The sequence below is a fragment of the Chlorocebus sabaeus genome, chromosome 10, assembly GCF_047675955.1.
Source record: "Chlorocebus sabaeus isolate Y175 chromosome 10, mChlSab1.0.hap1, whole genome shotgun sequence".
Lineage (NCBI taxonomy): Eukaryota > Metazoa > Chordata > Mammalia > Primates > Cercopithecidae > Chlorocebus > Chlorocebus sabaeus.
The window spans coordinates 3,423,350-3,439,984 of NC_132913.1; the positions used below are offsets into that span (position 1 = coordinate 3,423,350).

General features: G+C 44.1%; 1 protein-coding gene across 11 annotated transcripts in view; it reads left to right on the forward strand.

Moving 5' to 3' along the window:
* SAP130 (Sin3A associated protein 130) overlaps positions 1–15,704 on the forward strand; it is an 83,982-nt gene extending 68,278 nt beyond the window's left edge. For all 11 annotated transcript variants that reach the window (XM_037988131.2, XM_037988130.2, XM_037988132.2 and 8 more), the window contains 6 exons: positions 1,742–2,100; positions 6,648–6,896; positions 7,062–7,187; positions 11,391–11,494; positions 14,391–14,504; positions 14,762–15,704. In XM_037988131.2, coding sequence (XP_037844059.2) covers positions 1,742–2,100; positions 6,648–6,896; positions 7,062–7,187; positions 11,391–11,494; positions 14,391–14,504; positions 14,762–14,920 — 1,111 coding nt within the window. In that variant the 3' untranslated portion in view covers positions 14,921–15,704. The remainder of the gene's footprint in view (positions 1–1,741; positions 2,101–6,647; positions 6,897–7,061; positions 7,188–11,390; positions 11,495–14,390; positions 14,505–14,761) is intronic.
* The last annotated feature ends 931 nt before the right edge of the window (positions 15,705–16,635 follow it).

Genomic DNA, 16,635 nt, shown 5'->3' on the forward strand with positions numbered 1-16,635 from the left:
CAGACTCTCTAGTGTTTTTTCTTTTTTTTCCCCTTTCAGCATTTACATTTTTATATTCCAGAACTTCTAGTCCCTCTGTTGCCCGGGCTGGAGTGCCAGTGTTACAATTATAGCTCATTGCAGCTTCGGACTCCTGGGCACTAGTAATTCTCCTGCCTCCGCCTCCTTAGTAGCTGGAACTACAGGTGCACGCCAATGCACTTGGCTAATTTAAAAAAATTTTTTTTAAGAAATGGGGTCTTACTGTATTGCCCAGGCTGGTCTCGATCTCCTGGCCTCAGGTGATTCTTCTGCCTCAGCTTCCCAAACTGCTGGGAGTTTTTAGGCATGAGCCACTGTGCCCAACTCAGTATTTTCATTTCTATAGGTTAAAAATCCCAAGTATACAGTTGCTCATCTGAGAATATAGGAGTAAAAGCCAAAGTGTTTTTGTCTTCTCTCACTCAGCAACAACACAGAAACTTCTGTGACCTTTGGTTAGTAAGAATTGGGGGAGGATGTCTCCCCAGCAACCAACCAACCAGATTTGCAAAAGACACCAGGTGGGTGCCCTCCAATTCAATTATGACACTTGGAGATAGTGTCAGATCTCACAGGTTGAGGGCTCAGTACCACAGGACTACCAAACTTTCAATGCCAAATGCAAGCCCCAGGTGGTTTTACTTGTTCTTCTGACCAGCTAGTTCCCATGCATTTTGATTAATTTGCTAAAACAGCACACAGAACTCAGGAAAACACTTTATGTACATTAACCTATTTTCATAAAGGCTATTACAGAGGATGCAGATGACCAACCAACTGGAACAGACGCATAAGGCCTGGGAGAAGGGATGTGAAGCTTCCATGACCTCTCCAGGCACGCCCCTCCAGGAATTTTCACGTGCTAGCTATCCCAGAAGCTCCTGAATCCAGTCTTTTCGAGTTTTTATGGAAATTCCATTTACACAGGAATGGTTGATTAGGCATTGGCCATTAGTAATCAGCTCAACCTCAGTCCCTCTCAATTACAACTGTAAAGAAAAAGAAAGAAAAGAAAGAAAAAAAAAACCCAGAAAAATAACAACTCCAAAGTCAACATATATATTAAGGAATTCTGGGGGAAAATGTATATTAATATTATGAAAATTGGTTGTGCTATGACGATATGACTTTGAGTGAGTTCTTTAAAGTGTTATTTTGTTGTTAATTTTATTACTGCTTATAAAAACTTTGGTGGGAGGAGGACATACAGTATATTTTTTAAACCTGATTGACATTTAAAATTGCTTTGTTAAACTTTAAAGTCAAGAAATAGAGTATTAAAGCTGGGCGTGGTGGTTCTCACCTGTAATCCCAGCACTTTGGGAGGCCGAGACAGGTGGATCACTTGAGCTCAGGAGTTAGAGATCAGCCTGGGCAACATGGTGAAACCCCATCTCCACAAAAAATACAAAAATTAGCCTGGCATGGTGGCACACACCTGTAGTCCCAGCTACTCGGGAGGATGAGGTGGGAGAATCCCTTGAGCCCAGAAGACAGAGGTTGCAGTGAGCCAAGATCACACCTCTGCACTCCAGCATGGGTAACAGAGTGAGACCCTGTCTCAAAATTTTTTAAAAATTAAAAATTAAAAAAGAAATAGAGTATCAATTGTGCAGTGTGCTGAACAGAAATAATTGGACAAATACCCATCCTCTGAGATGTTGTAGATGAAGGCAGTTTTTTTCTTATTTGCTACATGTGCTTTTCTTTTGTGTTTTAGTGCCAAACCCAAGTCTGAAATCCACGTGTCTATGGCCACTCCCGTCACTGTGTCCATGGAGACTGTATCCAATCAAAATAATGATCAGCCTACCATTGCCGTCCCTCCAACTGCCCAGCAGCCTCCACCGACCATTCCAACTATGATTGCAGCAGCCAGTCCCCCATCACAACCAGCCGTTGCCCTTTCAACCATTCCTGGAGCGGTCCCCATCACTCCACCCATCACCACCATTGCAGCTGCACCACCTCCATCAGTCACTGTGGGTGGCAGTCTGTCCTCCGTCTTGGGCCCTCCTGTTCCTGAAATTAAAGTGAAAGAAGAAGTAGAACCAATGGATATCATGAGGCCAGTTTCTGGTAAGTCCGTCCATAGAATACTCTCCATTGGCAGTTGCCTCTTCCGCTTCCCTAATTCTCCTCCAGCATCCAGATTCTTCTATGACCCTCAGCCGAGACTCCCTGATACCCATTTTAGATGTTGCATGTCATTCGTTTTTGATAAATAGAAGAAAGCAATGAACTCATTGTGAAAACTAAAACTACTTTGCTTCCCTTTTGTAATTAAGTTTAATTTCTGGCCAAAATCATGAAAGAGATTAGTATTTCCCCATGGATGTCCTTCAATGTAGTTTCCTTGCATGCATTAAGAAAATGCTACTATGTAAAAGGGTCACAATATGGCTATAGTACTGTTTATTTCCAAGTTTCATTGCCTTGTTATGCAATCAGGTAAGATTTATGTTGCTGAAAAGCCTATGTGTGATTAGTAAAATCTTAAAGCAATTCATTTCTCCCTTTACCACTTCATCTTAACTCTAGACTTCCGGTTTGAGAAAGTCAAGTCACTTGAGAGGTTTTCTTTTTTTCTTTTTTTTTTTAATAATTTATTGTGTAATTTTGTTTTTCCTACAAAAGTAACATATTCAGTATACAAACTGTGTGAAGTAAAAACAAATCCAAAGAAGAAAGTAAGTTATTTGTTCTCTGGTATCCAGTATTACCTACTATTTCAGTGAGAAGGCCTCCATTTGTTTCTCATGTTGTTTGCCTGATAGAGGTGTGATTGTGCTGTGTCTGTAGTTTTTTTAATCTCCTGTTTATTTACTCATCTATTTATTCTGCCATGAAATCTCTTTCTGTGGATATTTTTAGCCTTGGCCCTTTCTTTGAAAGATACCATAAGTAATCCAGAAGGGGAAATGAAGCATCCTCAGTTATGCTACTCATCTGCTCTTTTTGGCTGGTTCCCTTTACCTCTCTGTGCTAGGGAACTGCCTGTAATCCTACCTCAACCTACAGGGGTCTATTCCAGAAATTGTTCTAGGCACGACAAAGCAGCTTTGTGTTAGACAAATGCAGCTTTATCCTGTTAGCTCTTACGTTCTAGCAAGGGAGACAAAAGATAAAAAGATGACTAAATTACATATGTACGTATGTGTGTATATGTATGTTTGGGTGATAAGTGCTATGGAGAAACAAAGCAGAAACGAAATATAGGGGAAAGTTGTAGCCAGGACTGGAATTTGTATAAAGGTTTTAGGAGAAAGCCTCACTGAGGAAGTGACTATTGAGTAGAGACATTAAAGAAATGAAGTTGCTGGCCATGAGGATATCCGGGGAAAGAGTATTCCAGGCCAGAGAGCAGTAAGTACAAAAATCTGGAGATAGGAGCATGCATGATGTGCTCAAAATATAGCAAAGAACCAAAGGTCGCTGGAGCTAAGTAAGAAGGGGAGTGGCAGCGGGATCAGATCATGGTTGAACAGGGCCCACAGGCTGTTGTAAAGGCTTTGGCTTTGCTGGGGTTGGCAGGGAGCTGTTGGAGCAGAGCAGGGAGTGTGAGCAGAGCAGTGCTAAGCGCTCACTTAGGACTGAAGATAAAGACTCTGGCTGCTGGGGAAAGAACAGACTCTGGGAGCAGGGATGGAATCAGGGAGACCTGTCAAGCAGCTGTTGCATTAATTGCAAGGAACAATGAAGGCTCAGCCAGGGCAGTAGTGGCGGAAGTAGCGTGAGGTGGTAGGATTCTGTGTTTTTAAGGTAGAGCTAAGTGTGTTTCATGATTGGATGCTGAGTGTGAGAGAACAGTATCTGGGACAACTTCCAAGATTTTGGCCTTAGCAGTCGGAGGCCACAGAGTTGCCATTGACTGAATCAGGAAAGCCTGCAGGAGAACCATGTTTTGTAGGGAAAGGTTAGGAGTTTAGTTTTTGACAGGGTAAGTTCCAGATGTCTGTTAGGCATTTCAAATGTAGACATCAAATAAATAGTTGAATCTATGAGGCTGGTTTTTGGAATAGAAAATGAAGTTGCAGATACAAATTTGAGAGTTGTTATTATATATAGAAACTGTATTTGAAGTCATGAGCCTGGATGAGTGGTTCAGATCACCTAGGGAATGAATGTATCTTGATAAAGACAGAAGCAGTCCATGATGTAGTCTTAGGATAGTGCACTATGATGAGATGGGAGAGGAAGTAAAGTCCAGCAAAGGAGGCTGGATGGAGGGAACACAGGGTAAGAATATCACTTACAGTGTGTGGTGTCCTGGAAGCTGCAAGAACAAAAATATTTCAGGGAGGAGAGAATGATCAGGTGGATCACATGCTCTTGAGAGATCAGGAAGATGAGGTCTGAGCAGTGACCTTTGAATTTGGCAAGCAGAGGTCACAGAGGTCTTGAGAAAAGCAGTTTTTGTGTAATGATGGGGTAAAAGCATGACTGGGAGCAAGTTCAGGAGAAAGCCGGGAGAAATAGAGACATTATATATGAACAGCACGTTTGAGGCATTTGTTCTAAAGGAAGAGAAAAAAGGTGTTTGAAGTGACATGATGTCAAGAAGATTTTTTTTTTTAGATGGAGTTGTGCTCTTTCACCCAGGCTAGAGTACAGGGGCATGATCTCGGCTCACTGCAACCTCCGCCTTCTGGTTTCAAGCAATTCTCCTGCCTCAACCTCCTGAGTAGTGGGGATTACAGGCACCTGCCACCACACTGGGCTAATTTTTGTGTTTTTAGTAGAGATGGGGTTTCACCACATTGGCCAGGCTGGGCTTGAACTCCTGACTTTGTGATCTGCCTGCCTTCGCCTCCCAAAGTGCTAGGATTAGGTGAGCCACCACGCCTGGCCAAGAAGAAGATTTTTTAAAGATGGGACAAATAAGAGTTTTGTATATTAATGGGAATGATCCAGTAGACTGAGAAGAATTGGGGATGCAGGAGAAAGTTGTGAATTCCTGGAGCATTGTTTGAGGAGGTGAGAGTGGGTGGGATTTGTGTGTACCTGAAGAGGCTGGCCTTTGCCAAAAGCCTGGAGAGAAGGAGAATATAGGGCCACAGTGGAGAGGGGGAAATGAGGTGGTGGGACTTGATGGACATGTTCTTGTGATTGCATCTATCTTTTTCAGTAAAATAGAAAGCAAGGCCATCCACTGAGAGTACAAATGGTGGCGGAGGCATCGAGTGTTTGAGGGAGAGGAAGGTGTGAAGCAGGCATCGCGCGAGAGACTGGACCTAGCAGAGAGAGAGGGCTGTCCCAGTGAGGCCAGTCGGCATGGTAGTGTGTCGCCCTCTGGCGACATTCGGTTGCATAGGTGCAGACTGGTTGGAGAATAGGATTTAACCTCTTGTCCTTTTGCTAAGTGAGCAAAGCCAGAAAAGGAAGCGACAATGAAGGAAGAAAAGGAATCCAGTGATTATAGGGTTCAGACCTGGCGATGGGGGAGGATAGACATGAGAGGGGTGGGTGACTGCAGGAACATGGTTGGGTGAACAGGTGATAGTTCCTTGTAGGCCTAAGGAGTGCTGGAGGCTGAGTACTGAGGGGAAGAACCTAGAAAGAGAGTTGGATTTACCTGGGGAGTTGGATGCTAGAAATTGAGATCGGGTGTGAGGCAGTTTCTATTCAACGGCGACAGGAAAGTTTAGGATATGACTGTTGGGAGTGGGCAGCAGAGTGGGTAGAGGAAAATAGGGCAAGTATGTGGTAGAGTGAAAAGAAGAGTTCAGGTGAGCCCTTAACATGATTTTTAAGTTCCTAGATGTGTGATTCATACAAGCCCAAGCAAATGTTTACATCCTCACAACACATCTTTTTATCTGGAGGTAGCACACTGTGGTCGGTGAGAGTGCGAGCTCTGAAGCCAGACTGTCTCTGTCAGTCCCAGCTTGCCCACTTCATGCTTGTGTGACTTGTGCCATACGTTCTCATCTGTGAATTGGAGGATAATAATAATGGCTACGTATTAGGATGATTTTTACGATAATGAGTTAATAGGTTACCTGCTAGACATTTATGTTAAAAAAGTGTGAAAAATAGTAGCTTAACTCATAAGATCCTGTTACCTCCTTTGGAAGAAGTCCTGAGGCAGACAGTTCAGGGATGGTGTGTGGACTTCATCAAATTGTTAGAAAGCCAGGCTCCTTCCACCTCTTCGCTCCACCACCCCTAGGATTTGACCTTCATGCTCTTGATTCAGGACAGCTGGGGATGCTGCAGCCCTCTCATCTGAGTTCCAGGATCACAGAAAGAACACAAGGAGTAGGTCACACCTGCTCTCTCTCTCCCTCCTGGAAACTTCCTGAAAGTGCTACAAAATGCTTCTACTTGCATCTGAGATGACCACACCTGTCATGGAGGCTAGGAAGTACATTCTTTAGCTGAATGTTATTGTGCCCTTGTCAAAGGGAGGTCCTGGAACTAAGGAAGATGAAGATACGGGCTACTAGGGAGGAGTGTGCAGCTTCTGCCGCAGAGTGCTTAGCACAGCGCCAGACACATAGGAAGACTCAATAAACGTTGGTGCTCTGTGCTGTCTTCTTAATCAGTCTTTGTTGGAAGGAAGGAAGTCAAACTGCGTTGTGTTTGAGTTCTTACAGCTATGTGTGCTCCTTTTCCTATGACAGCAGTTCCTCCGCTGGCTGCCAACACTGTGTCTCCATCTCTCTCGTTGCTGGCAAACAACCTGTCCATGCCTACAAGCGACCTACCGCCTGGTGCCTCCCCAAGGAAAAAGCCTCGAAAGCAGCAGCACGTGATCTCAACAGAAGAAGGTGACATGATGGAGACAAACAGCACTGACGATGAGAAGTCCACTGCCAAGAGTCTTCTGGTCAAGGCTGAGAAGCGCAAGTCTCCTCCCAAGGAGTATATTGGTAATGGTCACAGGCTGACTTGTGTCATGGCGCTTCCCAGTAAAGTCAGAGTCCAGCCCAGAGGCTCGCTACATAGTCAGCCTCAGTCATGCCTCGCTTACTGGAATTGAACTTTGAGGATTGCTGACGATGTTAATAAGTTGTTTAATGTCTTCTCTGTAATAGATGAGGAAGGTGTGAGGTATGTCCCAGTGCGTCCGAGACCCCCCATTACTTTGCTTCGTCACTATCGGAACCCCTGGAAAGCTGCTTACCACCACTTTCAGAGGTACAGTGACGTCCGGGTCAAAGGTTAGTTTCTTCAGAAATGTTTGGTATTAATGCATGAAATTGGTATAAACTTAATTAAAATAGAAGAGAAAAACAGAACCACAGTTTTCCAGTTTCAAAAAACCATAAATTTTTGTTACAACATCTTGAGGCTTCAGTGTTTAAGTCTATCCTGTAGAATATAAAACTTAGAAAATTACCCTTTGCCCTAGCAAGCTGTGTGTATTTATTGGAATTGCAGTTTAATGGTTAAGTGACAGCCTTGGTCTTTGTAAAATCCACGTGTTAACAGCTCCCAAAGTACTGATGGAGGAGACCGGTGGCTTCCAGAGTCATTGTGGAAGAGCTGTACTGGGTTACTGTATAACACAGTTAAGTCCACAGTAGTTCCTAAGATGCTAAAATGTACACGCATTGTAAGCATTTCTGCCAGAAGATCTTTTGTTTAATATATATACGAAGCTCTTGGAGTGGTCTAAGGTAAGCCCTCAATGAATGTTTTGTTGTTCTGGTAGAACCTGAGAATAACCTTTTAATAAACCCACATATGATTGAAAGTGCTGATAGTACTTTGCAAATACCTGCAAATATTTCTACTGATGGACTTTTTTAAGTGCCATTAATCTCGGATATGATATATGTACAAAGAAATGTGAGCCTGTAGATAATTGGTCACATTTCCCATTCTCTTACATAAATTCCATTTGGAAACTGCTCAAAGGGTTTTCCTGAAGGCTCAAGATGAGTCCCACCTGGATGGAGTACTGACTAATTAAGCAGAGGTGGAGAAGCTAACAGTTCAGTCTCTGAATGGAAGTACAGAGGCGGCTGCATTTCCCGGCTTTTCTTCCTCACAAGTGTGCTCTGAGGTTGGGAAAGAAGGAGATTTCCAGAGGTCAGGGAATATTGCCTTTCAGTGGAAGGAGGCTATGAACCACTGAACAGCTCTTCATGCCACAAGAATTCCATAGGAAAAATATTTAGGAATTTGCTCAGTAGCATTTCCAGCCACACTACAAGAGTCTAAATGTTTATTGGGACTTGCTCTTCAAAAACTGTCTCAAGAAAGATAACTTGACAGCTGAAAGGTTTGCGATCCCTGAATCTTCTGTTCCACTAGACTCGTGCTAACCTCCTTTACACAGTGCCTCTTGACCATGAAACTTTAGTGCAGCTATTTTGCCTAAGCTACTAAATAACATATAAATTATATATATAAATACATGAAGATAGACTAAAACTCACAGGAGGCCAGGCGCGGTGACTCACGCCTGTAATCCCAGCACTTTGGGAGGTTGAGGCGGGTGGATCACCGGAGGTCAGGAGTTGAAAATCAGCCTGGCCAACATGGTAAAACCCTGTCTCTACTAAAAATATAAAAAAATTAGCCAGGCGTGATGGCGGGCGCCTTTAATCCCAGCTACTCAGGAGGCTGTGAGGCAGGAGAATCTCTTGAACCCGGGAGGCAGAGGTTGCAGTGAGCCAAGATCGCACCACCGCCCCACACTCCAGCCTGGGCAACAGAGCAAGACTCTGTCTCAAAAAAAAAAACCTCACAGGAAAGAAAAGAAGTACAGAAAACACATAGTAATGTGGCAGACCTAAGCCTTACATACTAGTTATTGTCATAAATGTAAATAGTCTAAACATACCAATTAAACACAGATTGGCCCAATCAATGAAAAAACACAATCCAACTATGTGCTGTGTACAGGAAACTCACTTTGAATACAGTGGCATAGGTAGATTGACAGTAAAAGGCTAGAAAAACACATGCAAGCCAGGCGTGGTGACTGACGCAGCACTTTGGGAGGCCAAGGTGGGTGGATCACCTGAGGTCAGGAGTTCGAGATCAGCCTGGCCAACATGGTGAAACCTCACCCCTACTGAAAATATAAAAATTAGCCAGGCATGGTTGTGCACACCTGTAATTTCAGCTCTTCAGGAGGCTGAGGCAGGAGAATCACACGAATCCCCGGGAAGTGGAGGTTTGCAGTGAGCCGAGATCATGCCACTGCTCTCCAGCCTAGGCGACAGAGTGAGACTCCGTCTCAAAAAAAAAAAACCACGCATGCACACAATACGAAATTAATCCACACAATATGAAATTAATTTACAAAAAAGCAGGAGTGGCCATATTAATGTCACATAAAGTAAACTTCTGAGGAAAGAAAATTGCTAGAGACACAGAGGGACATTACATACTGATAAGAGAATCGGCTCACCAGGTAATGATCCCCTTCTCAGCAGTGTCTTTTAAAATGTAGGCAAGGACATTCCAAATTTATTTTATGAAGCCAATATTTTCATGCTATCAAAACCAAAGTGTACAAATATAGAAAACGACAGATCAATATTTCTCATGAATATAGATGTAAAAATGCATTAATAAAATATTAGCAAATCAAATCCAGCAGTATATACCTTGACCAAGTAGAATTTATTTTTGCTGTACAAAGCTGGTTCAACATTAGAAAGCCAAAGTAATTCATCCTATTAACTGGCCTTATTAATTTCCTAGGGTTGCCATAACAAAGTACTGTGAACTGGGTGGCATAAAACAGTACGAATTATTCTCTCATGGTTCTGGGGGCTAGAAGTCCAGAATAAAGGTCTGATAGGATCATGCTGGCTGTGAAAGCAGTAGAGGAGAATCCTCCCTTGCCTCTTTGGTTTCTTGTGATTGCCGGCAATCTTTGGTGTTCCTGGCTTGCACCTGCACCACTCCAGTCTGTCTCCGTCTTCAAATGGCATTCTTCTCTTTGTCTCTCTGCCTCTCCCATCCTCCTTTCTCTCTCTCCTGTCCCCTTCCTTTTCTCTCTCTACTTCTCTCTCTCCCTCCCTCCTTGTACAGACACCAGTCACTGGATTTACAGCTCACCTTAATCCAGTATGACTTCTTAACCAAATTACCTTTTTTTTTTTTTTTTCTTGCAACGGAGTCTCGCTCTGTCCCCCAGGCTGGAGTACAATGGTGCAGTCTTAACTCACTGCAACCTCCGCCTCCCGGGTTCAAGCAATTCTTGTGCCTCAGCCTCCTGAGTAGCTGGGATTACGGGCACCCACCACCACACCCAGCTAATTTTTTGTATTTTTAGTAGAGACAGGGTTTCACCATGTTGGCCAGGCTGGTTCCGAATTCCTGACCTCAAGTGATCCACCTGCCTCAGCCTTCCAAAGTGCTGGGATTACAAGTGTGAGCCACTGCGCTTGGCCTACATTACATTCTAGTGTAGTTATAGTCACAGGTACCAAGGAACTTCAACATATCTTTCGGGAAGAAAGCCAACCCACAACAAAAGCTAAAGAAGAAAAATCACATGATTGTATCAGTCAATATAGAAAATCTGACAAAATTAAATACCTTTTCATGATAAACAGTGTTCGAAAACAGAAAAAGAAGAGTTCTTTCTTGATTTGATAAAGTTGTTCTGCCCTTAGAAAGGCTCCCTCTTGTAATCCCAGCACCTCTTATGCTTTGTTCTTTCCTTCAAACCAGCCTGCACATAGTCTAGGCTATATCTTCATTAGTTCCACAAATCTCCCCCAGTTCCCTTCACCACAGCCTCCACTGTTCTCAGGAGCACCTTTAGGTTTGAACTTCTTCACACTCTTGCAAATGGACTCACTTCCTTCAGGAAGAAATTAGAAGGTATCTGTTTTACAGCCCACTTCTTCCGGCAAAATGTTTGAGCCAGGGCCTTGGAGATGGGGGAGGCCCTGGCTTGACATGTGGCAAGCTTGTCTCTGAGAGACAGCCCTGCTTTAGGAGGTAGCACTTAGTGGAGGGGAAGGAGGGGAGTAAGCAGCCTGGGGTCCTCTTGGCTTACCTCTCCTAGATGAAACCATTACCTCAAAGAAAGAAGTTCTTATGGCCGGGTAATCCCTAATCCCAAAACTTTGGGAGGCCAAGGCAGGCAAATTGCTTGAGCCCAGGAGTTTAAGACCAACCTGGTCAACATAGCAAGACCCCATCCCTACAAAAAGTACAAAAGTGAGCCCAGCATGGTGGCACACACCTGTAGTCCCAGCTACTTGGGAGGCTGAAATGGGAGAATCGTTTGAGCCTAGGAGGTGAAGGTTGCGGTGAGCCAAGATTGTACCATTGTCTCAAAAACATAATAAAATTCTTACTAAAATAATGGCATTTACACTGCTTGAACACAAATCATTTACCTTTTTAAACACTGAAATAACACATATTTTTGTTTTTTATGGTTCCAGAGGAGAAGAAAGCTATGCTGCAGGAAATAGCTAATCAGAAAGGAGTATCCTGTCGTGCTCAAGGCTGGAAAGTTCACCTCTGTGCCGCCCAGTTACTACAGCTGGTAGGTGGAGTTCTAGCAGTTCATCATGCTGAAGAAAGGAGAAGACACTGGAGATTGCTGAGTCCATAGAACTTTTTATAAGTAACTCTGAAGCATTCCCAGCTAACGTGGGTTATGGTAGCATTTTTATGTGTGCTATGTAATATCACTGTGTCAGTTACATGTGCTTAAAACTGAAATATATTTGAGTTCTGGTACCCAGATCCAAAATATATGGAACAACTGTGGTGTAAGACCTAAATTTAAGATTCAGTGTTATGTCATGTTGTGACATCTGAAATAGGGGGAGCCTCAAATGGCCTAACCGAGAGTCCCTCCTCCCAACTCTGCTCCCTCAGATGAAGTCTCCTAGCCAAACAGCCCCTCATACCACAGGGACCAGGCACACAACTCCTGCTCCTTGCTAAGTAGTAGGCTCCAGTTCCCTGCCAGCTTCCAGTATTCCAATATTACTCAGATAAGCCAGTCAACACATCGTCATCCAGAGACCGGGTCGTACCTCTCCCTCTCTCCTGTTCTTTTTTGTTTTTGTTTTTGTTTTTTTGTTTTTTTTGAGACGGAGTCTTGCTGTGTTGCCCAGGTTGGAGTGCAGTGGCACGATCATGGCTTACTACAGCCATGACCAGCCTGCTGGGCTTAAGTAATCCTCTCACCTCAGCCCCCGCAAACAGCTGGGACTATGTGTGAGTCACTGCACCCGGCTGATTTTTAAACATTTTTTGTAGAGGCCAGATGTGGTGGCTCAAACCTGTAATCCCAGCACTTTGGGAGGCCGAGGTGGGCAGATCACGAGGTCAGGAGTTGGAGACCATGGCCAACATGGTGAAACCCCGTCTCTACTAAAAATACAAAAATAAGCTAGGCATGGTGGCAGGCGCCAGCTACTCGGGATACTGAGGCAGGAGAATCGCTTGAAACCAGAAGGCGGAGGTTGCAGCGAGCTGAGATTGTGCCACTGCACTCAAGCCTGGGCAAAAGAGCGAAACTCTGTCTTGGGGGGAAAGAAAATTTGTAGAGAAGGGGTCTCACTGTGTTGCCCCGTCTGTCCTGTGTCTTAATTTTTAACAAACAAGTTAAAAAAGTTAAATTTTTTTTAATTCCAAAATAAGGGGCCAAGGTCAGTGGCTCAGGCCTGTGATCCCAGCACTTTGGGAAGCTGGGGGAAAAGGATTGCTTGGGCCCAGGAGTTTGAGGCCTGCTGGGCAACATAGTGGGACCCTGTTTCTACAAAACAAAAGTGTTTTAATTAGCTGGGTGTAGTGGTGCACACCTCTAGTCCCAGCTACCTGGGAGGCTGAGGTAGGAGGATCTCTTGAGCCTGGAAGACCAAGGCTGCCCTTAGCCATGATCGCGCCACTGCACTCCATCCTGGACAACAGAGTAAGACACTGTCTCAAAAAACAAAGTTTATAGAATAAAGATATAAAGAAGATAATTTTTTGTAACTACACAACAGTGTCCACATTTGTCCCACAACATGTATTTTAAGCTAAGTTTTATTGCCAAAGAGTCAAGAAGTTTAAAACAGTTTAGAAATTTATAAAGTAAAAAGAGTATGCTAAGGTTAATTTGTTATTGAAGAAAGAAGAATATTTTTAATAGATTTAGTGTAGCCTCAGGGCACAGTGCTTGTAAAGCCAACAGTAGCGTACAGTGATGTCTTAGAGCTTCACATTCACTCACTGCTCACCCCCTGACTCACCCAGAGCAACTTCACCGTCCTGGTAGACTGCATTCATGTGAGTGCTCTTTACCATTTTTAATCTGTCATGCCATATTTTTACCATACCTTTTCTATGTGTAGATATGTGTAGACACACAAATAGTTAACACTGTGTTTCCGTTTCCCGCACTATTCCTTGCAGTGACATGGTGTACACGTTTGTAGTCTAGGAGCAGTAGGCTCTATCATGTAGTCTAAGTATGTGGTAGTCCATAACATCTAGGTTTGTGTAAGTACATTCTGTGATGTTCACACAACAGCAAAGTTGCCTAAAGACATTTCTCAGAACATATCCCTGTCATAAAGCAGAGCATGACTGTATTTGTGATTCATAAACTGCTGTTAATCTTATCTGTCCAGTGTTGGATCTTACATGTTTGGCCATTTCTATAACGCTAGGGCAAGAATCCCTCCTTCACCAGCTGGGTGAAGAGGAGGCAACAACCTCATAAAGTTTTTCCTTCTTTTCAGTAGCAGTGACCTGAAGAACACTGTCTGTTGTCAGTATCTAAAAAATGTAGTACCTTGGCTACTTCTGACTTAGCAGAAATCACTTCTGTGAAACTTGGAGACTTGTGTTTCAGAAGAATTATGGATTCAAGGCAGTATTCAAAAGTTATCCTTGAAGATAGGCTCTGAACTATGGCAAATTATAATGTCAATCTTTGTTGATCCGTTTCCTTTACTGCCTTTATTTTATTGTATTGTATTTATTTGTTTTTTAGATGGAATTTCACTCTTGTTGCCCAGGCTGGAGTGCAATGGTGCGATCTCAGCTCACTGCAACCTCTGCCTCCCGGGTTCAAGCGATTCTTCTGCCTCAGCCTCCCGAGTAACTGGGATTACAGGCACGCACCACCACGCCCGGCTAATTTTGTATTTTTAATAGAGATGGGGTTTTACCACATTGGTCAGGCTGGTCTCGAACTCCGGACCTCAGGTGATCCACCCGCCTCAACCTCCCAAAGTGCTGGGATTATAGGCGTGAGCCACCGCGCCCAGCCCCTTTACTGTTTTTAAACCTTAGTATCTTAGTCCTTAGGAGAAAGGACATTGTCACCCAAACAACTCTTAGACAGTTTACAAAGGTGATTCAAGGTGGGTTCATTTGCCTGGGGTTGACATAGAAAAATATTTCCGAGGTCATGATATTCTCCCTTTTGTGTGTTGCAGACGAATCTAGAACATGATGTCTATGAAAGACTTACCAACCTGCAGGAAGGGATTATCCCAAAGAAAAAAGCAGCAACCGATGATGATCTCCACCGAATAAATGAACTGATACAGGTTTGAGTGAGCCCCTTCCCTTCTGATCATCCAATTTATGAAGTTGCTTTCTGTAAAGCCCTACTTCTCCTGTTGCCCCTGTATCCCTCATATCTTCAGTTAAAAACGTGTGCTTCAGCCTGCACTACTGAGAAACAAGAAGATGTTTTCTCTGTGTGGAAGCCTCAACGCGGCCTCTGCCCGAAGGCAGGCAGTTTTTTAAAAAGCCGTACTGCCCTCACGATCACTGATTGATGATGTGATATCTTCTGTTTCAGGGAAATATGCAGAGGTGTAAACTCGTGATGGATCAGATCAGTGAAGCCAGAGACTCCATGCTTAAGGTTTTAGACCATAAAGACCGCGTCCTGAAGCTTCTGAACAAGAACGGGACTGTCAAAAAAGTGTCCAAATTGAAGCGAAAGGAAAAAGTCTAGACCCAGAAGAATCAGGAGATTGGAAGCAAATTGATGAAGAATGATGGTGGGGGTGGGGGGAGGGTTTTGGTTTTTCCAAAGTGGAACTTTGAAATAAAGGAAGTGTTCCTTAGTTCACATGTGAAAGCAGAGGGCCCCGTGACATCCAGTGGCATGGAAGGATCAGAGCTGACTGGACACAGTGAGCCGCCTTCTTGCGTTCGGGGCACCCCTGTTAAACCTGCTCTGTGTCATAAGTGACTCCGGATGCGTCAGTGTCCACCAGTTGGAAGCAATGACAAGGATGGCTGGCTGGTGTTTTTTAGCCTTCCGGTTTATAGACTGTATTTATCTAGTGGATTCCTGCAGGCCCCATACTGAGCCTGGACTGAAAGTATCCACTCGGACCATCTGTTATCTCTCTACACTGAAAATAAAACCTCTTCCACCCACCCCATTCGGTTCTTCTGCCTGACCTTCAAATGCCCACGTTGGCCTTTTACAGCAGTGCCACGGCACCAAGCGAGCTGCCGCATCTCACACTCTAAAGGGTTTGAACTATTAGTTCTTGTCATTTTTTTAAAGGAACCATTCCCAAGTGAAATTGTTATATCGTCTGTCTTGCGTGTGTCAGAATTGGGTTTTTGTGGAGGTTCAGAGCAGGCAACACCGTAAGGTGCTCTCAGATCCTTGTTCTGAAGTACATTCTCTTGGTTCTCTGTACTTCTGTAGCTGGTGTGATGCTGTTAATCGTATGTACCACACATCTCCAGACGTTAATAAAGGACTCAAAGAGGTTTTTGTACATGCGCAGTTTGCATCTTTCTGTCAAGTGAATCAGCGCCACACTGACCTGCACTGAAATGTTTACCCTGCTTCGGTTTTTCACACGTTGTTGGGAGCCTACTTTGTTTGTTGAAGTTATGCTGTTCGCATAGAGTTCCACTTATCAGGGTAGTTTGAATATGCTACAGTGGTGAAATCTGTTGGATCTTGGCTCCCTTAAATATGAGCCTGTATTGTGGCCCAGTGCGGATATAAATTGGTCCAATTATAGGACTGTTAAGGCTGCAGTACTGGGGGCGGAGCTTTCGGGTGGGTGGATCCTCTCCACAGGTTCCTCTTCCTCTGAACTAACATGAGTGGAAAGATCGCTCAGATCCGCTTCCTGTGGGCACAAGACCAACCACCTCTGTCTGGCTTCCATGCGGCAGAGCAGGAAAGATTTTTCTCAGAGGCTTCTGCTCTGCAGACAAGACCTGACCACCCTCCTTCCTTAGGACAACTGCTTTCAGCTACCAGGTTGGGGCTGGAGCACTTCCCTTCGCTCTGACCTGAACAGATTTGAGACGGGCAGTGTTCCATTTCTGCCCATGCCTTTGGGACCAAGGCCCTGGATCGCCTGAGACAGCCTTCCTCATAGTAGAACGGTGAGCTGTCGTCTGTGGGATTGGGGAGACCACCCAGGCCTGCAGAGCCTAGGCTAAAGACATCCTGGGCGCAGTCGAGGCTGCCGGACTAGAGTATTTCATGAGGATATGGAGAAAACTTGAAAAGGTTTTACTAGGTGCCAATCTAGTGTAACTCCTAGAATAGTGTTCCTTTGCTGGAGTTTCTCATCAGTGTACACGTCGCCTTAGTGGTCACATGTGGTCTTTGGCTAGAGCAGGACGGGATTCAGGTATGTGGGAGCCTGTATTACAGATATGTTCTCTATGGCTTTTTTTTTTTTTTTT